The sequence below is a fragment of the Eleginops maclovinus genome, chromosome 19 (assembly GCF_036324505.1).
Source record: "Eleginops maclovinus isolate JMC-PN-2008 ecotype Puerto Natales chromosome 19, JC_Emac_rtc_rv5, whole genome shotgun sequence".
Classification (NCBI taxonomy): Eukaryota; Metazoa; Chordata; class Actinopteri; order Perciformes; family Eleginopidae; genus Eleginops; species Eleginops maclovinus.
In genome coordinates this window covers 8537305-8562480 of record NC_086367.1, presented here as the reverse complement: position 1 = coordinate 8562480, position 25176 = coordinate 8537305, and the positions used below count along the sequence as shown (strand labels likewise).

The following is a 25176-nucleotide window of genomic DNA, read 5'->3' as shown; positions in this document are numbered from 1 at the left end:
ATACAGGATTTAAAAAGCTAAATGGCCTTTTAAATGAGAAGTATAAACAAGCTTTTTATAGTTAATTTGGATTGATTACAAAATAAAAATGTTGCTGCTTTCTACTTCAGAAAGGAACATAACAAAAAGTGAGGAAAAGTACATTAAGCATAGGTTGTACGAGTCATCCTTTTCTTTCATTGAAGGTCTCACTTGCACCAATATTGTGTATTACTCAGACTTAAAAATGATTGGAATAACTACACATTTTTGCAATTTAATCTAAATGTTTCCATTTTCATGAAAGCTCATAACAGAAGATAAGAAGATTCGGGTAAAAATTAACCCTGGATCCCAAACAACGAATTGCGAGGACATACTTCTACAGGTATATCTAGCATAGCATAAATGGAGTGTTAATAGGATTTCTTACATAATTAATTATGGCTACATACTATCAGACATGTGGCCATCAGATGCTTAAATAATTAAATGAGAGATGCTTAAAATAGCTCATTCTATTTGCTGGTCCATGGCTGCCTGTGGTGAACAGAAATGCGAATGGTATATAATTCTTTGCTTTATAGTAAACACTTTAGCGTTTGGTGGTTAGCCAAACTTTAGCTTTACCTTGTTGTGGGCGAAGTATTATTAGCAGGGTTTTTGTGTTTTAATGACGTGTAGAAACAGGTTTTGTTATAAATAAGTCTTGCAACACATAAAGGTGAGTGTATCAATGTCAACCGTAATGTTAAGTGGGCTGAAATAAGGTTGACACCTTTAAATATTATAATAAATTCTACTTTCAGTCAAAATGCTACAGGCCTCTATTGCAACAATTCTTTTAGTTAAAAGGCTGTATTTTCTAGAGTTGTAGTCATTAGTAAAATACACCTTTACAAGGCATTATCATTTCAAAAACGTATCTTTAGACAAATCTACTGAATGGATAATCGATATGACATGAGATACTGCACTTTGACTTTTAATGACATACAATGCCATGATTTGTCATATTTTTTTAATTACATGGCATACTGTATAATAAAATATACTATAATGCTGTTGTATTATTAAACATCATGACCTTTATTATTAGGGAATATTGCATATATATATATCCTTGTGAAACAGGAAGCGGAATACCTCTGTTTAGATGTACACATACCAGCACTTTCAGCTGCTCATGTTCGATTGTGAACAAATGGAATGTTGTTCTTATTTAATTATGACATACTATACCATGACTTTATATTGCAAACTATAATCACTCTTAATGGCATTTGTATTGTTTATATTTCATTTTGTTTTGGCATAGTATGTTAAGATTTTTTTTAACGTGTTAATTAAATGTTTCTCTAAATGTTCATAACACAATGAAATATTATATAGTACGTTTTAGTTGATATTTTGAATAATTTTTACTTTACTGAGTTCAGTGTTAATTTCGTCAACGAAAACTATGACGAAAAAAGTTCGTCAACAACCTTTTCAACATGACTAAGAGGAGACGATGACGAGCTAAAAATAGATTTTTGATTATTAAAAACTATGACGAAATCTGTATTTTGTTTTCGTTGACGAGACGAGACAGGACTAAAGTGTAAATGGTGGACTATCGGACATTCAAAATGCAGGATATTTTATTTTCCTCTTCCGGCTTCGGGTTCAATAACCCACTTTTTCCAAATAAGTGGACAGGCAAGCTCTTCTTTTGGAGGCCGTTGTATTTATTAAAACCTGTTACACATATACTTTTGTTGTTGCTGTTCCGCTCACTTCTCCAGACACATACACGCTCACTCTTGCTCGCTCTACCATGCACACACACATGCAGCGCCACGCCCATCTCTCTCTCTCTCTCTCTCTCTCTCTCTCTCTCTCTCTCTCTCTCTCTCTCTCTCTCTCTCTCTCTCTCTCTCTCTCTCTCTCTCTCTCTCTCTCTCTCTCTCTCTCTCTCTCTCTCTCTCTCTCTCTCTTAATGGGATGGGCGATCTGCCTCTGCATGACCCTTATAGCAGAACACCAGATATTACACAAAGTGTTAAGAGAGTGAAATGTTGCTTTACGAATTCCAACACTTAATACTGTCACCTTGATTCCAATTTCAGATACCTGTATTTGCCTAACTGAATTAGTTTAAAGAGAGAAAAACATTTTGACTAAAAGTTGACTAAACTAATAACCATTTTCGTCCAAAGACTAAGACTAAGACTAAATCTAAAATAGCTGCCAACATTAGCACTGACTGAGTTGTAGTTATTCACTATGAACACATGAGAGCAGTAACTACTCACTCTCGTAACACTTCAAAACACTTACTCAATACCTCCGGTAGTGACCTTCAAAGCAAAACTGAGCAAATTAAATGAACATGTGCATTTGTATGTGTACCACAAAGGTAATCATATATTATAAGATTAGAGTTCATTGGCATACCTGTTTGAATGCCCCTTCATCACCATCCCCACTAATTATCTTATCCCCACTGATTAAGTCATGCTAACATTAAAGCAGCTTGTGTCATTGTGTGTGTGTGTGTGTGTGTGTGTGTGTGTGTGTGTGTGTGTGTGTGTGTGTGTGTGTGTGTGTGTAATGTGTACAGGTACGTACTTAAACCCAAAAGCAAACACAGGTAGACAGAAGGTTTAAGAAGTTTAACTTAAGTCAGGTGCAGGCACAGGTACAGCATCAGTATATCCAGCAATAGGCAACCAAATCCAATAAAAGGGGACATGCAGAAAACTAAAGGTACAAAATCAGGCAGGCAGGGCCAGAAACAGGCAGAGCAGATACCTGGGCAAACACTAACTGAACGCTGGAGCTTGGCAATACGCACAAGATAATCTGGCAGAGAACAAGTGAGAGAATACTGGTACAGAATACTATTCGCCAAATGGGGGAATGAGTAACAGCTGAGGGATTGAGCTGATTGCAAGAGCCAGGACAAGACAGGATGTGAAATGACTCGAAGGTCACTAATATGCATGTTTGTAGACATTTGCCTCTTTCGTGTCTATCCTTACCCGTTATGATGGCAACAGCCTGAAAATCATAATCTAAAAAAGAATAAATACCCAATATTAATATTCCTTTATATTCATAAAAACAAACATTTAAAATAATAGACAATATCAATAAAACTATGGTTGGTGAGGCTGCAGTCACTTCACACGCAGTATAGAGAAATAAAAGGGGGTTGGCAAATTATAATATATGATAGAAACAGTGTTTAGCGACCTTTTTTTGTTTTCTCTTTCTTTCTTTCTTTCCAGTCATTATTTAGAAAATATAAAAGCCATAATTCACATCACACTCCGATACAGTAAGTGGCGCTATGCACTCTAAAAGTCCAATAGCGACCAATTAGTCCAACGAAGAAAAGTAATAGTGTGTTTTCTGCAGCAATCCTGCATTAAAACGTCCCTGTGTTATCTCCAGCATGGGTTTGGAAGCCTGGTTCATGGACAGCTCTGATGAGGACCAGAGAAAGCCTCACAAACTGAACCCGGACCAGCCCGTCTCTCTGGAACAACTACAGAAGCTCGGGGTGTTTTACTGGAAGGTAAGTGAACGTTACAGCCTGTTAGCTGCTGCCTTCAGGTTCCAACACAACACTGAGCAGATTGATTAAGTTAAGCATGAAAACATGTGATTTTACGCTGAGTTTAAACATTGACAGAAGGTCTGTGAACGGTTATTCAGGTTACAAAACCATTGTTTTCTCCAGCAACTTCATAGTGACAAAACACGATATTGTTGTTGTAGTTATTCAACTATTGAGTTCATACTTAGTAGGCTGTGAGTGTTTGCCACTGGCATAAGAAAAATAAAGAAATATAAGTTGTTTTCGTTTGTTTTGTATTTGGAGAAAAATGCCAACATGTCGAGAGTAAAGGTGGAAAAACTATAGTGATTATACACTCAAAACTGAAAACATCGCAAGAATAAAGTCAAACCGTTGAGAATAAAGAAAAAGGAAGAAAACTAAATGAAGAGAATAGGGTAATAATCAGGTTGTAATGCATTTTGAGTATAAAGTCGAAATGTGGAGAATGAACTGCAAATGTATGGTAATAGATTCATCTACTGCAAATCCTACTAAATTCCTCTAATCCCTCCAGATTTAGATTCTTTATAGGTATTATAACCAGTGGCCAAGCATAAGAATCCGTCTTGTGGGGATATAAACAGAAATCAGTTGTTTTTTCATGTTTATTTCATACTGCTAACTTGCCCCGGTCATTTTTCTAACATATCTATCATTACATGACACCCAGACTGCTAGCATGGGGTTTGCTGTTTTGATGTGTAACAAATGATCAAAGTACGTTACTGGTTTTGGTGAGAGCTTTTTACTGATCAGAGCTGTCTTTTTCTTGCAGCTGAATGCTGACATCTACGAAACAGACCCGGAGCTAGAGAATATCCGTAAAGACCAGGGCTATTCCTATATGGACATTATCTCCATTCATAAAGACAAACTACCTAACTACGAGGAAAAGGTAACGAAGCATTGTGATATCTGTGTATTTTAAACCAGACTATATCTCCTAATAATTAAACTGTTGAATAGTCAGAAAGGACTCTCATTTGAACTAGAGTGCAGTTAAATGTCTGCACTGCATTAGAAGATTTTATGACCTGTTGAAATTAGTATAATGTTCTACAGTGGATTATGACATTTAAATGTCCATCATTCTCAGTCAGTGGTGACTGCTATACCACATTATGACAGCTAGTACTTACACTGGCTTGAAACCACCACTAATTCAGGCCTATTTATCTTTTTATGTCTGTACTCAGCTGAAGATGTTCTTTGAGGAGCACCTGCACCTGGATGATGAGATCCGCTACATCCTGGATGGCCAGGCGTACTTTGACGTCAGGGACAAGGAGGAGCGGTGGATCCGGATCGCCATGAGAAAAGGAGACCTGATCACCCTGCCGGCGGGCATCTACCACCGCTTCACCCTGGATGAGACGGTACGTATCATACATAAATGTCATGATAGTGATTCGCCAATTAGCCTTGGAAGTAGTTAACTGCATTTTTGCTGTCATTCAGACTGACCTGCTCTCTGTTTGTCTCTACAGAACTACACCAAAGCCATGAGGCTGTTTGTGGGAGAGCCCGTGTGGAAAGCGTATAACCGTCCTGCTGATGACTTTGACATCCGCAAGAAGTATGTGTCATCTCTGTAGGGATCCTGAGAGGGGACAGTGCCGTTCAACGAAATGTGGATCCAATATGACCACTGCTGCCACCAGAATCAGGGCCTGTAATTTGATTCTGTAGAGTTTACAGTTAGAATGTTAAGAAACATACTGTGGATGATTTAAGATCTCTTGTAGCAAAATCATGCACTAAAATGATTTTTCTAGTTGAGAATTACTTTATGGGAGGTGGATTTTCTCTTTCTAGTTAATCCTTCTAATATTCTACTAGTAAGGTTACGATTCCTGCAGATGAAATGCATATACACTACCCAACTCCATAAAGGATGCACCAACAGGCACCTCCATATTTCTCTATTTACATTTTGGTTTACATGTCTAAATCTAGATTTAGTTCTTAACGAGCTAAAAAGTTATACATTAGCTAAACTGTGATTAAAGCTTATCATAGTTTAAATTGATTGTCAGCGCAACCACAAAGTACAGAGGATTAGCATAGGTAACCAGCTACATTCAAATGGAATGATAATGCATCAACTGACAATAACTCATTTAACTTTTATGTAACAAAGGGGCCATACTTCACTTATTAAGGGTGAAATACTTGTTTCAGCACAGGACAATCTCTAGTGCCTTGTATCTCAAGGCAGCATATTGAAATATACCACTGATCTGTATTATTGACAGATTTTATATTCAAATCTCTGAATCAGAATTTAGAGATGTCTTTTTAAGTTCTCTGTGCGAATGGGATTGTTTCTGACAGATTTACATACATTTTTGCTGTATGGATAATAAAGCTGCTGCTATTCTCACTATGTGCTTTGCTTCTTTATTATCTGACCAGACACGTTGATTTAAAATACGTTTTTTATTTCAGATAAAACACAATTTAATATACATAAATATGATCAACACAATATGTAAACAGTAGAAATTAAAGATCCACCAGGACAAATCAATAAAAGATTTAACAAGACTTTCATTTTTATATTATCACAGAAGAAGAAAAAAAACTCTGATATGTACACATTTTGATTCTTAATATTTTACAGTTTAGTGAACAGGATGGGATGCAATCAGAAGGGCTTATCTATGTTCTCAGCATGAGTTAATAAAGCTGGAAGCTGAAATGGATCGGTGTTGGACTGTTAATCCAGTAGTACAGGTGTCTGCTGGGGAGGAAGCTTTGGACCTCTGTGGTACTTCATTCGTCTTTAAGCATACTGAAGCTCAGGATAATGCCCGTGTCAGGACTCACATTATGAGCCTGCCGCTCCCTTAAAACCACTGCCGGTCTGTAGTGCAATGTACATCTGAGGTCACGCTTCCAATCTCATAACGCTTCATCCTCTTGATTCCTCAGTGTCCAGAAATGCTTTGATAAAAATGTAAAGGAATATTTTAGATATTTGGGGAAATATGCTAGATTTATAGCAGAAGATCTTTACCACATGCTAGCTATGATGCTAGCAGCCTGTTAGCTTAGCTAGTTAGCTTAAATTAGCACAATGAAAGGAACCACGGGGAAAAGGAAAGACTTTAAAACAATAACTTGTGGTTTAACCTGGAGGTGTGTAATAGGCTTGTTTTTTGCAGGACACTTGGGTGACATTACAAGGTTAGCCACATGTTGTACTGTTTATCAGGGACGCGCATAATACAAGCCCCAGAAAAACAAATAAGTCTTCCTAAAATGAAGAAAAAGCTGATAAGCATTTCCTTAGTACTGTGATTCAGATGTATAAATGCATCATTTCTAAGTGTGGCAAACTAAAGCCTGTTGAAAAGCAAACATCCCAACAGATTGAATATCTTTTATGAATATTATTGCGGATGTAACTTCCTGTTGATCCAATTTAAAATAATTTCTATATTGCAATTGCCTTTAGCCGAATATTATGGGTGCAAACATGAGTGGTGAAGATCTTCTCATCTAGCATATTTCTCAAAATGTCAAACCATACCTTTAAATGTAAAATAAAACTACTTCCACAAACAGGATTTCTTAGGTAGGGTCATTTCTGTTCCGGAATGTCAATCCACCACCTGGTTTTCTGTTACTGGGAGTAAATGTGTGCATCATTACTGGATCATCCTTCAAAAGAAGAGAAGTGCCATGACATGAAGAGAAACATGTCTTTGGGCTTTCCACTTCTATTTGGTAGAAATAAAATCAGTTCAGGAAGACCCTGTATTAACTTGGTAACCACATCACGATAGAAACACTCACTTCTTTCTCCAAATTCTCATAGGAGCGTTGCACTCCTCTACACATTCTACTCCTTGTGTTGTATTCCCCGTCACACTGGATTCAGATGTGTGTGTCCTCTCCCAGTTCTTACTCTTGCCTCTCACACCAGTTTGAGGCACTGCGTGTTGAAGCTGTCCCCCTCCCTGCAGGCCACGGCCTCCAGCAGAGCCTGCTTCTTCTGGGTGCTGCGGGATGACTCCAGCTCGTACATAGTGGTCAGGTTGAAGAGGACGCTCTCGTGGAGGTAGAGTGCGGGGTCCTGCTGCACCAGGCCCTCCAGCTGGCCCAGGGACTCCTTCAGGCAGCCCAGATACAGCAGACACACCGCTGCATTGTTGTTGGCCTGGAAACAAGGGAGGAGAGTTTAAATCACCATTATTCTTCCATCCAGTATTTAACTAAATTCAGTGGGGTGGACACAGTAATAGTAAAGATCCAAATATGCATCTTTTCCAAAACAATCCAAAGTTTACCCTTTGCAAATGAGGGCAGATTGTTGTTTTTGGAGACAGCTAAACTAACTTATTTAACTGCTTTCATTCTTTATGGCCAAGGTAAGCTTATCTAAACTAAGCTAAGCTAAGAGGTTAAAAGGTAAGCTTTTGTCAGAGGCAAATATTGTACGTTTTAATCCCCAGATTCAGATTAATAGAGCAGAATATTATCAACAAATAATCTAAAATATATACATTTTAATTTTGAGGATAAACTACTACTAAAATAAAAAAGGGGTTTTCTCTTTCCTGTAGAGCGCTATAAAGGTTTTTGTCCATGTAAAAGATCTACAAAGGCTAAAATCTCAAAGTTCACTCCAGAGGGAGTTTCTCTCCCACACACTCCCCACACTTTTACTTGTAACAGAGTATTTGTACTTTTCGGTATTTCTATTTTTACTTTAAGACTCACAAGGCCAAACTGTATACTTTAAAATAAATATGCATACACATTATTCTCTCCGGAATTATAAAGCCGCATGTAGGCTCATTCTGTTTTATAAATCTTCATCCTTGTGGAGCTAAACACAAGCTTCATTTCTTCATTTCGCTAACAGTCTGCCATAAATAGTAGTTGACACACCTTTAATGATCAGTTAGACCTATCAGGGTGAAGAACGGTAAGGAGGAACTCAAATATCACAGATTGTGTTGCATCAATGAGGTTCTCCATCAGCACGGGAGCAGCTGTCATTACCGGGCTGTGGCTATTCCTAGAGCCCGTAGCAGTAACTCATCACCCGTATCTGTAATCCATCAGTGCCGTGGTATCTCAATCATCATTATTAAATGCCAGAGGGAGGATCTGATTGATTTATAGAGCTCATATTCAAACATGCCTTTCTGGATAAAAGGAATATATCACTGACAGGGGAATGACAGATTACATATGTGTTCAAATAATAACATAATAAATGAATTGTAAAAATAAATGTATTTTTGATTGATATTTTACAGACGTTGTTTACAGAATACATTTATATTGATAATGATAATAAGACACTATGTGTGGCTGTATGGGTCAATAAAGCTGCTGTAGAGGAAAAGACGTGGTGGTACTTACAACGGGGTTCTTTGGGTCAATTTTTAAGACTTCAGTGAAGGAGGTGTGTGCTTCAGTGTAGTTGTTCTGACTGAGGTAGACAAAGGCCCTGGAAAACACACCCACAAATAAACAGTTATTACATTAACAAACAGTAGTGTGCATTATCGTATTTGTGAAATGGAAAGTGAATCATGTTTATTTCAATCAAGCTCATGCTATGTCCATACTGGAAATGATTGATATTCTTTCTTTTTCATTTAATCTCGGATGATGGTCTTTATTATAAAAATATATAATATAGTATATTAATGTATTTTTGTTGTATGTTTTTTGTATACATTATTCTACAGGTCAAGTTTTATTCAAAAAAGGCAACCACAATGATCCTTTAAAGTGTCATCTCTTAACTACGTCTCAAAGAAAACAAATTAAGAAGGTATTTAAAAAACAAAAACAGAATGCTACAAAAAAATGACTGCATGAAATATACACCGTAATAAACATGTGAGTTATCCAAGTAAACTGCAGATTTTTTACTTAACTTCTATTGTTTCTATATATATTTTTTATGTATTTTATTAAAGGTTATCTTTTATTGAACATTTTACTTTAACATCATATGTCTATATAATTATCTTTATGATATTATATATTTGTATTGCACATTCTTACTGTTTTTCCTCATGTTTTTATACATTGTTTTATTATATCAATTTCCCCTGGGATAAATAAAGAATTCTGATTCTAATATTATAATCTGCCTTTGTGAAGTGAGCGTCAGTGCACCCAGTGGGAGTGAGATAAGATGTCACCGGAGGTTTGCTTCATACTCCACATGTCCTCAGGCCTGAGCTACAGAAGGTGTGACCTCCTGAACTAAATCAAACACCAGAGGGAGGCACCAACCTGCAAAAAGCCCTGAAGGATAACGGCCGCTGTGGAGTGAAAGTGATCCTGAGCAGCAGAAAGTAAACACGCTGTGTGCGCAGGTGCTAAACGCACGGCACTCTGGTACCTGTTCATCAGCACGCATGTGGTGTGACTGGGCTGGCTCCCTGTCATCTGGCACGCTTTCTCCACATCCTGGAAGTACCTCTCTGCCGTTTTAACGTCTCCGATCTGGCCGAGAACAAAGCACCAGCAGCACATTAACCACGGGTGTGTGTGTGTATGTGTGTGTGTGTGTGTGTGTGTGTGTGTGTGTGTGTGTGTGTGTGTGTGTGTGTGTGTGTGTGTATTTTTTGTAAAATGGGGCAACACCATATTTCAGTCTCCCACAAGGCAGACTTATTACATCAGCAAAGAATACATACAGGAACATTACTTAAGGTAATAATGATGACAAAACAAAGATATCTATGCTGATAGTACAACAGAGTGATGCAGGATGGATGCTTTTTCTAGGGCAACCAGGAGGTAGCACTGTTTCCGCCAACAGAAAGCAATGGGATTCTTTCATTGGATTTAGTGTTATTACGGAAAATAAGCTCTGTGGCAAACATGTATGATTTTAATATGCTTTGTTCAGCAAGAAAATCTTCACAATGAACACTGCTTTAGGATTTGCATAGCATTATTGCAATTATTGTGAAGTTAAGAATGTTATGAATGTCACCATCCCTGATTAGATATGTTTCCCTGTGTTGGGAGGGACAGACATTGCGGTAATAAATGTGTATTAAAGTATATGAAATGTATTGTTATGTTAGATAAATGCATCTTTAATTAAACATCCAATTTGCTACATACACATTGTATTTGCAAATACAAATATAATAGGGCCCCCTTACAGGGTTCATGAACTGTGCTGCGGCATATTGTGTGTGTGTGTGTGTGTGTGTGTGTGTGTGTGTGTGTGTTAATGTTCAGACCTGCAAGAAGATGCGTCCTATGCCACTGAGCAGCTGCACTCTCTGGTGGGGTTCGTACTGGATGATGGAGTGATAGGTCTCCACAGCCAGAACATAGTCCTGAGAGAGAGAGGAGAAAGAGATCGGCACAACAAAAAGGGAAATAAATAATACAAAAGAAGAGCAGGGAGGGCAATGAAAGTAAAGACAGAAGTTAATAAAGAGTGGGGTAAACAGTAGGAGGTGGAGACAGGTGGAGGGCGAGCGAGGTAAAGGAGATCAGCGTTGAGGTGTGGAGAGAGAGACGGCATTAATCAAACAAATGGAGTATTAGCTGGCCGACGTGACCCTCTTTCCACCTACACATCGCTCACATGGTGACTGGACTGCTGAGCGGACGGCCGAGAGGTCAGAGGATTGTGTGTGTGTGTGTGTGTGTGTGTGTGTGTGTGTGTGTGTGTGTATAGAGTGAGAGGGTACAGGGCTTGGAAAAGGTACAGGTTTTATTTGTCGTTACTTTGGCTCACACACACTCTGTTGTTTATTTAGGCTCAAACCCACACTGTCCTGCTGCCAGAAATACTCACTTGAACACCAACTGTGGATTACTACGCCACTGAAAATAGTCCCTAATACGTGCATTTTCCTCTGTTTAAGCCATAATGCCAATATAAAGGCAAATACTTAACTTGATTTCAAACATAATCAAATTACGTATCGATGGAAAACAATATTTGACAGTGACAGGGATCAGGGATTTGTAACAATGAAAAGAAAAAAAAACAAAACACCTGTCTCAGGATTTAACAAAAAATGTTCACTTATTATCATTGTAGCACATTTCTTGATGCATGGAATACCTTTTCTGATATCTTTAAATGCTTATTTTATTTTACATTTTAATTTAGATCTTTACCCTTAAAACGTCCATGGTACCCTTCAGTTTGGATGATTTGTAATAGATGTGCTAAAACTAAAATAAAATCATTATTACCGTAGGGACAGGTGAGCATGATGCAGGTAAAGTTGAGCCTAGCAATAACAAAAAACCCTGTAATCTCATTGTTGACCAGTAGATGGCACTGTGGTTCTCTCTCACTGATGAAATCACCAGCCTTACCCCTCTCTTGCTGTGTGTCACTTTCTCTCTTATTTGCTCTCTCCCTCTCTGACCAAGAATCCAATTAGTGGTCAGTCTGGGGGGATTTCACTGTGAATCCTCCACCAGCCTGGCATCAGAGATCTCCGAGTCTCACACACACCGAAACAATCCGGCAGACGCACGCACGCACGCGCACACACACACACACACACACACACACACACACACACACACATGCATATATGGACACATTCGCCAATACACAACCTCCAAATCTCAAACACACACACACACACACACATACCTTCATCAGCAGCAGGCAGTTGGCCATGGAGTACATGACCCGGCTGAGACGAGACCTCCACAGCTTGAGAGACCCTAAAAACAGGGAGAGAAGAAGAACAAGCATTTATATCTTAAACAGCGACATCCTTTTCTCATTTCACCTGCTTCTTTTTTTGGGGGCGCCCCTCTAACCTAACCCTTTTTCCATTCATTGCTCTTATCCCCCTCATTAAACCTCCCCTCTTCCCCCCTCCACCAGTTTATTTTAAGGCGAGGTGGTGAGGAAGACACTGCGGCACACTCTGCTTTCTTCCCTCAGACAGTGCACCCTGTGGAAGAGTAAGTGTGCAGGCCTATTAGTATTCATCGCTGCACACGTGTGTGTGTGTGTGTGTGTGTGTGTGTGTGTGTGTGTGTGTGTGTGTGTGTGTGTGTGTGTGTGTGTGTGTGTGTGTGTGCGTGCTTGGGAGGAGAGCTAATCACTCAGTAGGGGTCTGATGTGTGAAGGCAAGGCCCCGCGTTATTGACTTGACTGTCGACTGTCTGCGTGGGTAGAGAGAGGAGAGACAGAGGGCACAGCTATTACGCTGCTTTTAGAAGGGGGAGGAACTGCCAGCGACGGCGCACCCTCACACACACACACACACACACACCCCAACACACGTCACCCTGCCAATTTTCCCAATTATAAGCAAGTGTCTTGGTACATTTAGCTCAACTTCACCAAGTGGCTTGTTGTTGTTCATCGCCGTGAATTAGCTGATTAAATTGCTTGTATAAAAAAAAGAAGCCATTGGAAAAGTTTCTTAATTAGCGGTCACATGGCTTGGTAACATAAGACTCACTGCATTAAGATGTATTGCTGAGTGGAAAAGAGAGGAGGACGTCTATTTACATCATGTCGTGTGGAGGTGTGTCTCCACCTAAAACTGGAGAATTTCAGATGCAGGCGCCGGGCCCATTTCCCCTGCACACTTGCAGATGCGAGTGGATTGGATCGGATTGATCTGTATTGATCTGTTTGGCGTGAAGGGGGCTGGAGAGACCATTTGATATTCAGCGCGGGTGCCCGAGCAGTGAGGTGCTAAACACTTTTAGAGCATCGCATCGGTGTGTTTATGTGGGGTGTGTATGTGTGGCCGAGGTATGCTGCAGTCCTGCACCAGGTGTGCCTCCGACTCAGTGCCTGTGTGTGTGTGTGTGTGTGTGTGTGTGTGTGTGTGTGTTAACCATGACCTCACTCTCCTCCCACAGTGTGATGCAGTCTGGGACTGAGGCCAGGACTGAAGCCAACTGTGTGTGTGTGTGTGTGTGTGTGTGTGTGTGTGTGTGTGTGTGTGTGTGTGTGTGTGTGTATGAGTGTGTGTCTGCGCTTACCTTGCTTATTCTCCTGTGTCAGGGAGATCATGCTGCCATCCTCAGCCAATCCTTTCTCCAAGTTCTCCAGAATCTATTAACAGGGGCGAGGGAATTCAAACTTTTTATGTTTGTATTAGAATCTGCATATTTAATGACTTTAAAGTCCAAACCATATTTAGCTGTTTACACAGGTGGGCTTAAGGCTTTGTACGTGCTTTTTCTGTGTTGTTTTATTGTGCGAATGCTACAGAGTATGCATATTTTTATGTTCATCCAGAGGCTGTATTTGTGTGTGTGTGTGTGTGTGTGTGTGTGTGTGTACACGAACAGCGAGGCAGACGGTTTTGAGATTGTGCAGGCGGTCCAGAGCCTCCTGGGGTTTGGCCAGGTACTGGGGAAGCTCGGCGTGCAGCAGCCGCATGGAGAACGGCACCATGGAGCCTGGACAGGAGGGAGGGAGGGAAGGACAAGAAGAAAGCAGAACACAGGGGTTGAAAATGTGCAAGGAATAAGGGGGGAAATCAGAAACAGGGTAGAATGAGGACAGAGGAAAGGAAGAGAGATAGAGAAAGGAAGGCAGAGAGACACAGAGCGCAAGATGAGAATATAAACCCATCCACCCACACACAGACAGCACACAGCCCTGGAGGCAGGAACCTACAGATGGCATTGAGCTACGTATGGCTGCTTATTAAACCCTCTCATCTCTCTCTCTCTGTGTGCTGCACAGCTCCATCACTCATCTCCCTGCCTCATCCCTCTGTCTCTCCCTGCCTCTACATCATTCACACTGTCTGACACGCACACACTCACACAGAGGCACACACATCCCCGAGGAAGAGCCTGTGTTCAGGTGAGTTCCCGGGCTTTGATCAGGGTCTCTTTGATATTGTCATCAGACCTGAAGCTCAGCTAGCTGGTCCATCTTCATCCGTCTGTGGATCTCCATTTCTATCTCTGTAGAATATCTGCCTGTGCCGTCTATCCGACACATCTAGAAAAATTTCAAGATTTACCCTGGTGTCTCTATTACTGCATCCTGTTTCAATGTCGTATTTTAGTGCTGAGTGGACAGCTTATTCTCTCTTGGGTGTCAGAAAGTTTCATCAGCTTAAAATTAAGACTTTTAATACCTTTAGTGCCTGTTCAAGGTTAACTGTTCGTGACTAAGATGGAAAACATCCCAGGAAATCATTGAACAGACCCATAAAAACTAAAATAAAAGACACCGTGTGAAGCATTGTTAATTCTGGCAACTCATTTAGAGTTAGTCCACTCTTAAAACAAACATGCTTAGTGTTTAACTGACTCTTTAGTCATTTTGACGACAGTCCAATTTTAAAACTATATTTCAGTCTCGTCTTTTATCCTCAACACTATTGCATGTTGATATCGTCTGTTAAATCATCTAGTATGAAAAAAAAGTTTGCTGCCCTACATATTTCTTCACAACTTTTGTTGACTCAACCCTGCTGTGAAGGTTTTGACTAAAAGTGGGGCTATATGGCAATAGTGGTTGCCCATCTAGTTTATGTCTTGTGGTGTACTAGCAGGACGACGAGGTACAAACAGTTCCTATCACATCAGCATTTATGATTGCAACACTTTGTACCAAATTTCATTGATTTAAATATTTTTCTGTAAGTGGTTGGTGTTTTTTTTTATACTAGTTCGCCATCAAATTAGCTATCTGTTAGTGAGCCTCTCTAGAAAAATTAAAGCACATTGGGCAAGAGAACTGTATAAAATATATATATATATTTTTTTCCCCAGTTTATTATGCATGTTCATATTTCGATTGGCATATACATAACACTGCTTTTTATATTTTTGAAGGTGTAATTAATATTGTATCATGTTCTGATGTGCTGTTAAGTGTTTTATATTTTAAACGGAATGTTTTCATGATTTATTTTTAAATTTGATCATGTATCTCAAAGTATCTTTCAGTTTAAATCTTTTCCTTCACTATTTCTTTACATTTTCATTCATAAATAAATAAATACATTATTTATTTGATTTGATTTAACCAGTTATAGAGCGGCAAAAAAGGGTCCCCATCAAAGAACCTTGAAAGGTTAGCATTGACCAAAAGTTCAGTTTGTTTTACCGGGCAGAAGGAATCAAGTAGTATGGAGATAGAGGCTGGAAAAGGACATAGATGAATAGCCACTTGCCAGGCTCGCAGCATCCAGGACTCAACTTTTCATTTGGCAAACAAATTAATAAGTGACGAACATTGATTCCTTGTCAAGCGCCAAGTTGATCTGCATTTGTACGGATAGTGACACATGGGCTGCCGACTCTAAAGAGCTTCAAAGAGTGTGATCATGGGTAATAGATAGTCGATACGAGCGCTGGGCCGGAGAAATGTTCGACTTCTGATGCCAGGCTAAACAACTCGTGCCAGTTTGTCTGCGAGCACCTAGCAGGGCACAAAGCGTTTAAATTGAGCAACGGAAAGTCAATCGGTGCTTTCTTTTAGAAGGCTGTGCGGTGTAGCGTCAAGTGTCGAGTGTGTGTATGTGTGTGTGTGCAGATGTGTCTCTGCTGCTGCCTTCACTGTGGTAGCCCGAGGGGCGAAGCAGATCCAAAGTAATGGGAATACATTAGAGAGCAATTCATGCAGTGTAAAAGAGGAAAAACAAAACCAAAGAACTGCTGGAGACAAGCAGTTGTTGGAGCTTCTCGACGATACAGTCTAATATCAAGCTCCTGGCACAAACTTTCCTTTGAATATTTAATAGGACAGCGGTGGTATGCTTGGGTATCCAAAAAAAAAAGGTGGGTAAAATGCAAAATCCTTTTGGAGAGCAGGCTAATAACACATTCAAAGCTCACAGATAAGAGTTTCCGAGCAGCTTTTCGGCACTATCATGAATACCACTATTCAACCTCGAGTCAGCTTTCAAACAGAATTCAAACAGCGGCTTTTGGAAGGAAGAAATAGGAAAAGGGACAGAAACTGTGCAATCCTTTACAATGTTACTTCTGCTGATAAAAGTTTCTGTGATTAACACCCAGAGTCTCCTCCTATATTAGAGATGAATTATTATTACCCCAAAGAACAGAGGCTGGGTTTGGTCATATACAAGCTGTGTGTGTGTGTGTGTGTGTGTGTGTGTGTGTGTGTGTGTGTGTGTGTGTGTGTGTGTGTGTGTGTGTGTGTGTACCTCTCCTCCCAGGGTAAACAGTGGGGTAGTACTCATAGAAGAGGTCTGGTTGGTCAAGGTTGCCGAAGGGCTCAAACTCCATCTCAGCGTTTTGGAAGAGGTTCAGCTTGATCAGGAGGCCGAGCCGCACAAACCACAGCTGGAAAACACACAAACACACACCCTCTGTTTGTTAAGTGAACAAGACATTCATCAAATATCTAAAGTCAAACCCAAATATTAAAAACAAAATACATGCATTTTCTTTCATAGTCTTTGAAACGCCTTTACTTTCCCAAGTGTTTTTGTTTATGTGTTGATTGGAGCATTTCCTCCTTCCTTGACTCATTTTGAACCATTGTCTTATGGTTTTCAATTAGCTAAATGTGTTAAAAGTACAAGGAGTCAGAGAGAATCACCAACAGAATGATCCCTTTTCAGTTTCCCATGTACTGCACAATCTCAACATTTTAAAAATCCATCCTGGCAGGCTCTCCAATAAGTAGAAGAGTAATATTAGCATTAAGTACCGTGAAAGGTGCTTAGGCAAGGTCACACATTGCCCAATAGCAACAGCTATTGAATCAAAATGATCTGTAGGACTGTAACAGGAAAACGTCACTGTGACTTTGATAACAGTAAGAAAGGAATAGAAGCTAATGTGAAGTCCATAAAAAGGTAGATCTGAACACAGACAGGCAGGATTTCGTATTGTTGACTTGGATGTGTTTCTCAATCAAATCCCACTTTTGACTACCCTCTGTCATGATTTGAGATGTTGTGTTTTCCTCCACAACACTATCTTGCTCTTAGATGACTGAGAATAAATAAATAAAGTGAAATTGAGCATTGGTCAATTTAAGAAATGAAGAAAATCCTCTTGTTGGTTGCAGATAAAAGGAACTGACGAGAGCTGTATCATTGATAGAGCTGTCACGGCAGTACAGGGTACTGTATGAATTAGAACATTACATCTAGAAGTACACCTATTACCTAGAGTGAGTAAAGTAGTGGACTGCACCTGTACCATGAAGTAGAAAGGAATCATTAGTCTTTCACTCAAACTTCCTCAATTCGTCTTAAAACTGTTCATATTTTCTTTTAGTCAGAATCCAATTATGTATTAACATGCTCAATAATTTAATACAATGTCTTGGCTTTCATTCACCCGTCATAACATTTTTATTAATTCATTACATTACTGGGTTTGTGCAATATTCATTTAAATAATCTGTATTTCTTACATTATTGAACATAATATTATTGGGTTGCAATCCTGATGAAATATTTTCTTCCAGAGTCAAACCAACTCTTTGGTGATGGGAGTCTTTTTTCGAGGGAATGATAATTAAGACAACAAAATCTGATGGCACAAGATCCAGCGTTCCTTTTTTTACATTATTATTCAAGAATAATGACCAAGACTATCTCCTATGTGAATTATATTAATGAACTTCTACACAGCTTGAGGGCACAGGCTGTTCCAGGTCCACGTTGGGAAAATTGTCAGGAGCCTTGGAGAGCACATAGCCGATATGCACCTGCACCGAAGCCCAGGCACATGAAGCTGTCTCCTGAAGTGATATAGTTGGGGATGAACTTCTTCCAAGCCAAACACCATCAAGGAAGGATCCAGAAGCTCCTGAGCAGCATTGGAGCCACCAGGGATTTTACACCTTAAAAGGGGCCCTATAATCCCTTTCCTGTTGTGTGTTATGTAGTTTTTGTGCATGTAAATGGTTTGCAAAGGCTAAAATCCCAAAGTTTGTCTTCCACACACCCCCACCCCCTGCCTGAAACACATCGATTTGAATTTTCTTTTTACTCCCATACATTGTGACATCACTATGTATCACTCAGGCTTCTATTGGCTAAGGACACGGACATTTTTGAAACATATCCAAGCAGTTGACCATCACATCACAACAGAGCAGGCCAGCTGGCCAATCAGAGCAGACTGGGTTCTGGTTTCAGACGGAGGGTGAAAAGAGGTGCTGCAGCACAGGCAGTATGAGAAAAATAAAGAGCTTTTTGAACATTAAAGCGTGGAGACATGTTCCAGTAGAGACACTAAATAGAAATATGAACGTTAAATGAGCATAATATGTCCTCCTTAAATAGTGCAGGCACATTTAAAAAAAATATATACATTCAACGGGTTCAGAAGGAAGACAATTTAACCCTTAGACATCCACTCCCTTTAGAGCATTTTTACACCTGATTGATCATTGTAGACCTTTGTGATGGATTTAAAGATGACATTTTTTTACATTTGTCATTTTTTTGTAATGGCAGACCACTTTGAAGCTAGATAGAAACAATAATTGTATGGTTTTAGTTGTGTCCTCTTCCATGAGTCTGTATACGAGTGTCTAATGTAACTTAGTTTCCTGTGGGAAGAACAGTGGGTGGTAAAAGCTTAACAGAAATGCCCCACAGTCATCATTTTGCATATCGCTATTAATAACAATAATAAAATACATTTAAAGAAGGACGACATATTTAAAACCCAGGATTTAGAAATTCTGCCAAGATGTTTTAGAACGCAAACAAACAGTAATATGCAGCATGAGGGAACAACACGGTCGATTAACTTAAAGTCTCATGCACAGAGCCTTCCACAGGGTGGCCTTCTTAATGAGCTTATGCAGTCATCCATCTTCTGGATAGAGCTCCAAGAACAAGGGCTTAAAAATGTGCTAGCAGCAACACACTGACAAAACAGGGACGGAAAGGGACAGCACAAAAAAACTAACGACACAAAAACTAAATTCGTCCTAGCCCCCCTCAAATGTAATTGATATTAGTTTGGAAACAAGTAATGATCTCTCATAACAAGATAAGAGGGTATTAAATAATCAGCGAAATGGCTATACTTAAGCAGTGTGAAGATTTCATTGCATATTTCCAACTAAGTGCAAAATCTATTTAATTTCAAGTGCTTTTTGGGAATTATTACATTAATAATTAGAACAAGACGTGCCTTGGCGTCACTGTGTTCCACCCACAAACACTCTGAGAGACGCACAGATGAATGGATGGATTGATGAGGGGACAGTGGCTGGCGTCTTACCTGCAGTGAGTCGGTGGTGTGGGAGGTTTGCTGGCCGGCCTTCCCGTATCCCTGACCATGAGCTGTCAGCAGCCGGCCAGTCAGATCCACCGCGGCCCGCCAGTTCTTGCTGCTCTGCATGGGGAGAAGAGACACAGCACACTGGATCTGAGACACACACCATGACTGACTGATGGAAGTACAGAGGAAGACCCACGGCTAAATCGACGGGGGTTCCAGCTATCATAATCACAAACACACTCAGTAGGACGCATCTCTAACTAACAAGGTATCACTCAGGAAAAGAGAACAGCTTGTTTCAAGAATTCAAATGCATCAATCGGACACATTTTTTCACAGAAGGATGAATGTTTCAACAAATTGTAAGCATAGGATGATTCTTGTTTATCACACCTGGGTAATATTTAGTATTCATAATTACGCCTTTTAATGTAATAAACTACATTGACAGATACTTGATCTTCAGATTTGAATCAGAGCTGTCAAATCCCAGGTGGGAAAACCACAACAGAAGATATTTGAACAGAGGGACTTCTCAGTGGAACAGTTATGCAATTAGGAAAAAGCAGGAATTCCTAAAAGACAACGTAAAAAAAAAAATCAAAGGCAAGTAGCTTCTTGAGGCCTTGAATATAGAGCAGATAATTTAGAGAAGAAAATAAAAGGAGTTTCATCATCTTACTCATTATTATATGTGATCTGACAATGTGACATCTATTTCTGCAAAACAAACATATGAAATGAAGCTGCTGAGAGACGGTGTTTCCACCTATGTGTGGAGCTGCCAGCCATCCAAGCTTGAGGACAAAGCACAAACACAGTACTAGAGCGCGCGCACGCACACACACACACACACACACACACACACACACACACACACACACACACACACACACACACACACACACACACACACACACACACACACACACACACACACACACACACACACACACACACACACACACACACACACACACACACACACACACACACACACACACACACACACTAGCAGCATCTGCTTCCACAGGAGGTGGTACAATAGGTAAGAGGGGGACAGAGGTGGGGAGGTAGAGTCACCCCACCCCATCAACACACATGACAAGGTCGGCTTGCCGATTGGGTCCTAAGTGCTGCGCCATTCATCACAGCCAGGGAGCTAATTAGGGGAGAGAGGAAGAGAGGAAGAGAGAGAGCCACTTCCTCTCTAGTCATCTTTATCACAAAACTCATCAGCTTTTTTCCTCTTGTAGCTGTCCTCTCTTCCCCATTCATCTTCCCTCCTTCCCTTCCTCTTCTTATCTTCCTTTTTTATACCTACTTTCTTCCCTCCCATTTTCCTCCTCTCCCTCTGACCCTCATTTCTGCCTCCCTTTTCTTCTCGCTGTCGTGGCTTCCTCCCCTAAAGCTCCTCCTCTTCCCCCCTCGTCTCCTGTCCTCTCCTGCCCTGTGCCAGTAGCAGCGCTGCCTCTGAATCTTCATTAGGGGGGGAAATGAAGCTGAAAACGAGGAGGCAGTCTGGATGGCCAAAAGCAGCTGCAGTCACTCACACACTCACATACACACACACACACACACACACACAGACACATTTCGTACAGTATGCTACAGTACACCACTGCCCACCACACAGCATGAGAATACAGGTGTGCTAACGCTTTTTCTGAATATATCTGTGTGAGATTTGGATTGGACAAGACTAGGCCAAAGTGAGAACTGTAGAGATAGGACACAGACAGATAAGGAGTTTCAAAAAAAGAAGCAGAAACTCTGGGCGAAAAGAGTTGGAGGAAGAAAAAAGGAGCAGTGGGTAGCAGAGTGGAGAGCAGGAGATGAGTAGACGGGAGCTGAGGGCCAAGGGAACTGCAGAGAGACTCCACAAGGGGCCAAAGTGAAAAAAAAACAACCACAAAGCTGGAAAAGTGAACTTTAGCTCAGGCCTTATGTAACGATGCAGCATGCCGCTACACATAGCTTTATGGTCTGATATTATCTTACACCAGCCTATAATTTTAGGTCTTGAACCGTACCGATCCAACCCTCGCATTACAGGCATACAGAGATGCTAGAGCTGTGATTAGAGGAGACAGCGGGCGGGCTCTGTGTTTTGAGAGGCAATCTTCCGTTACCAGAGGGCCACGGGTCAGTCTCCATTAAAGACGGTATGTGATCGTGAGTGACCTTGACGCAGATAATGACGGATCTCTCTGCTACTCTGTCATCTCTTATCGTTGAACCTGAGCTTTGACCCACTGATGAACAAAGTGCTAGAACAATCACAGAGTGGACTGTGTTCAACATGTTAATCTAACATAATAATATTGTCATCAGCTGTATCAGATAACTTCTCAGTTTCATTGGTGGAAACTTCGTCAAATAGTGTTTTTCCACAGACCTGGTACGGCTGGCTTTAACCAGTGTGATGTGCTATCCCGTTATCACGTAAGTTTCTACATCAGGGGATACCCAAACTGAACTACACTTTTGTTGTTCTTCTTTTTAGCAGGGCCAACCGGGACCAATGCGTTTCAAAATAAGCAGTGCTGAACACGTGATGTTAGGGTGGGGCCTCGAGCGAATAGCATGCACCATTTCTCTGGATAAAATACCTTAAACCTTATGTGTCTGGTTGAGGATTCACTTATGGTCATTTTAACTAAAAGATATCAGCTTTATTATCTACTGGTTATATTTGAGTTACTTGAAGTAGCTGCTAATAAAAACTAAACATTTCCATTACTGCTCCTTAAATGTAAAGCTTCCCATTAGTCGACCATTGGGAGTGTGATGAAAATAAATAATAAGCGAAGCTGGTTTAGATGTCATATTCATAGCTGGGATAGAGAAACCTTTCTTTCTTAGCGTTGGGACAAAATTTAGCATCCACATACACTAGCTTACACTGACACCGCTAACATGCTAATATCTAGCAAGTAAGGTTTTTGGTAAACTGCTGATGTCACTAGTGACAAACACAACTCATTTAAGTTATTATAATTCACCCAGAGGAGACATACATGTGTATACTAAATGTCAATCCAATCAATAGTTAAAGTTACATTAAAAAATCCATAAGTAAACATCATGGTGGCACAAGAGGAGGTCAGGGGAATGCCAAAAATATTGAGGATATATTTTCTGAGAGCCATGAATGCCTGTGCAATCTAGCATATGGTGGAGAACTGTAAGAAGCAAATGAATGAAATTGGCATGAATGAAAACTTCATGCCAATTCATCCATTCATTTTGAGGTAATGCAGTCCAAACTAAACTGGTGGGCCGACCCACTCAACATAACTATACCTACAGCATTGCTGCTAGCATGGCTAAAAATCTATTTCTCATTTCAGAGAAAAACAAAGTGCTTTATGAAAGGCTGTCATGAATGCCATCATGCATACAAACCACGCTGTCACTCCCCAGGTTTTGAAAGATTTCAATTAATACAGAAAGTGGGTTGGGAGGACATGAAAATAGAACAACAATAGGCTGATGGAGATTAATAATTTAGCTCAGCTCAAATGACTCCGCAATAAGGCATAATCAGATCCCCCCAAATCAAATGAGGGGGCATTACCTTAGTGATTTATTGCCAGTGATATTAAATGATGAATTGACTTATGAGGCTTGGTGAAAGAAGTGTGTGTTGTGATTGGGTATGCATGATTTTAGCACGATAGCGGGAAAGGGCCATTTTCTTTTGTTTTTGGCTGCCTGTTGTTGTGGATGGTGTAAATTATACCTGACACCAAACAAAAGGAGGAAGATAGAGAATAGAGGGTAGATATGACCCCCCCCAGAGTGACAATCTGGTACAGATGAGAAGTAAGCACATACATAAGGCACACTTAGCTTTACAGAAAATCCCTTATTGATTGTAATTGACAAATATCTTCAGAACTTAACTTCAGAAGCATCGCAATGCCTCACACACGCTTACATACTCACACTCATTCGGACAAAAGTGTGGACATACCATCCTCTGTCAGTTGTTAACGCACGCACGCACGCACGCACGCACGCACGCACGCACGCACGCACTTAGTCTCGTCACGAGTTTAAAAGGGGTGAGGCTTCTAAAATGTGTTGACGATCATAAGTTCAGCGTGCCTTTCCTTTGGCAAGTAAAAGAAAAAACCTGCACAACAAAGCTTGATGAACAAACGAACGCCCACTTGTTCTCTCTCAAAGACCCGAAGCCTCCAGGCTAAACAGACTTAAAAAGGCTTCCTCACACCAGCTTTGGTTAACACAGGGAGAACCCTCGCTACTTTAATTAAGACCCGGCATTTTGGATTACACAGAGGGTGTGGGAAAAATACATTTGTAGTATGCTAAGAGTGCATGCCAGCCCTTGCAACAGTGGCTAACTTTACTTTGATGCCTCTTTAGTTGGACTACAGACTCTTGAACCAGGGGACAGAAATTGCCCTCAAGCTGGAGGACGGCCTGCTTTCCTACTGTACTGATATGTACTTCACACAGCAGCCATTTTGTCTCCCAAAGGCAATCACTGGGTTCTTCAAACGGTATCACCAAGAGACGCCAAGACACAAACTGGCATTATATATTATGTGAAGACACCGTACTAGCTCATGGCTTGTAAGAGAACTCCGCATAACACTCCCTAAGATGGATCAACACAGTGTCCAAGTTCTAAGTGACGATCCTCTGGGTAATATTAACCACTGATTGACTGGTGGGCTACTGGATAACTTTTGATGGTTTGGTTGTCAACAATAACAGAATGTTCCACTTTCGTTCTCCGCTGAGAGGGGTTCTGAAATGTTAAGGAGAACTTCTGTTTCAGGCCTGATTCACATCGAAGACTCACAAAGGACAATGCTTCCCAATACTGCAAGACCTGAAGTTGACACCGACTTCATGAGGTCACTGATTGGCCATCACTTTGTACTGATATCTAGTATTATCTAACATACTGGTAAGTATTGTACTTCTGGAAACCAACTGATATCACTAGTCCAAATACATCAGAAAATTAAAAAGGTAGCTATTTAAGACTTGTTCAGATAAAGCCACGAAAACTGGATTCAACAGTAACGGTTATTAATGGACGTCCAAATAAGGCTAATGACACACAATAATGCTGAATGCGAGAAATTTCAGGCCAGATGAAAGTGGTGGACAGTGGTCGCGTGCTTACTGTTGGGTGCCACAAGCTAGTAAAACTGCAGCATATAACACTAAAACAAAAATGCTATACCATCAGCCCCTTTTAGATCTCAGTGTCACTGTAAAATCATAGAGTGCATTGTTATGGTCGCCAATAGAAATGATGGCAGGAAGTACAATAACAAGACCCAAGTTGTGATAAATTGAATTGATCCTTTATGCTGGCAGCCCAACAGGCTGAACACTCTCTGTACTTTACAATAGGCCTG

The 25176-nt window shown here is 40.4% G+C and overlaps 2 protein-coding genes across 6 annotated transcripts in view; one reads left to right on the top strand and one right to left on the bottom strand.

The window, feature by feature from the left end:
• Nucleotides 1–3329: 3329 nt before the first annotated feature.
• adi1 (acireductone dioxygenase 1) lies at nucleotides 3330–5972 on the top strand. Its single transcript, XM_063908496.1, has 4 exons — nucleotides 3330–3544; nucleotides 4365–4484; nucleotides 4786–4965; nucleotides 5077–5972. The coding sequence occupies exons 1-4, from the start codon at nucleotides 3422–3424 to the stop codon at nucleotides 5182–5184; spliced, it is 531 nt and encodes a 176-aa protein (XP_063764566.1). The 5' UTR covers nucleotides 3330–3421; the 3' UTR covers nucleotides 5185–5972.
• Nucleotides 5973–6013: 41 nt separating this feature from the next.
• trappc12 (trafficking protein particle complex subunit 12) overlaps nucleotides 6014–25176 on the bottom strand; it is a 28523-nt gene continuing 9360 nt past the window's right edge. For 2 of the 5 annotated variants that reach the window (XM_063908493.1, XM_063908494.1), the window contains exons 4-12: nucleotides 19772–19885; nucleotides 16720–16858; nucleotides 13875–13987; nucleotides 13565–13637; nucleotides 12207–12280; nucleotides 10822–10920; nucleotides 9966–10069; nucleotides 8969–9056; nucleotides 6014–7754 (exon numbers count right to left, since the gene is read on the bottom strand). In XM_063908493.1, the coding sequence (XP_063764563.1) occupies nucleotides 7512–7754; nucleotides 8969–9056; nucleotides 9966–10069; nucleotides 10822–10920; nucleotides 12207–12280; nucleotides 13565–13637; nucleotides 13875–13987; nucleotides 16720–16858; nucleotides 19772–19885 (1047 nt within the window). In that variant the 3' untranslated portion in view covers nucleotides 6014–7511. The remainder of the gene's footprint in view (nucleotides 7755–8968; nucleotides 9057–9965; nucleotides 10070–10821; nucleotides 10921–12206; nucleotides 12281–13564; nucleotides 13638–13874; nucleotides 13988–16719; nucleotides 16859–19771; nucleotides 19886–25176) is intronic. The other 3 variants (XR_010168029.1, XR_010168028.1, XR_010168027.1) reach the window with 3 other exon arrangements.

Coding starts and splice junctions, on each gene's coding strand:
- adi1 (XM_063908496.1), top strand. CDS start 3,422: ATGGGTTTGGAAGCCTGGTTCATGGACAGCTCTGATGAGGACCAGAGA. Junction 3,545..4,364: donor TCGGGGTGTTTTACTGGAAG/GTAAGTGAACGT, acceptor TTTTTCTTGCAG/CTGAATGCTGACATCTACGA. Junction 4,966..5,076: donor GCTTCACCCTGGATGAGACG/GTACGTATCATA, acceptor TTGTCTCTACAG/AACTACACCAAAGCCATGAG.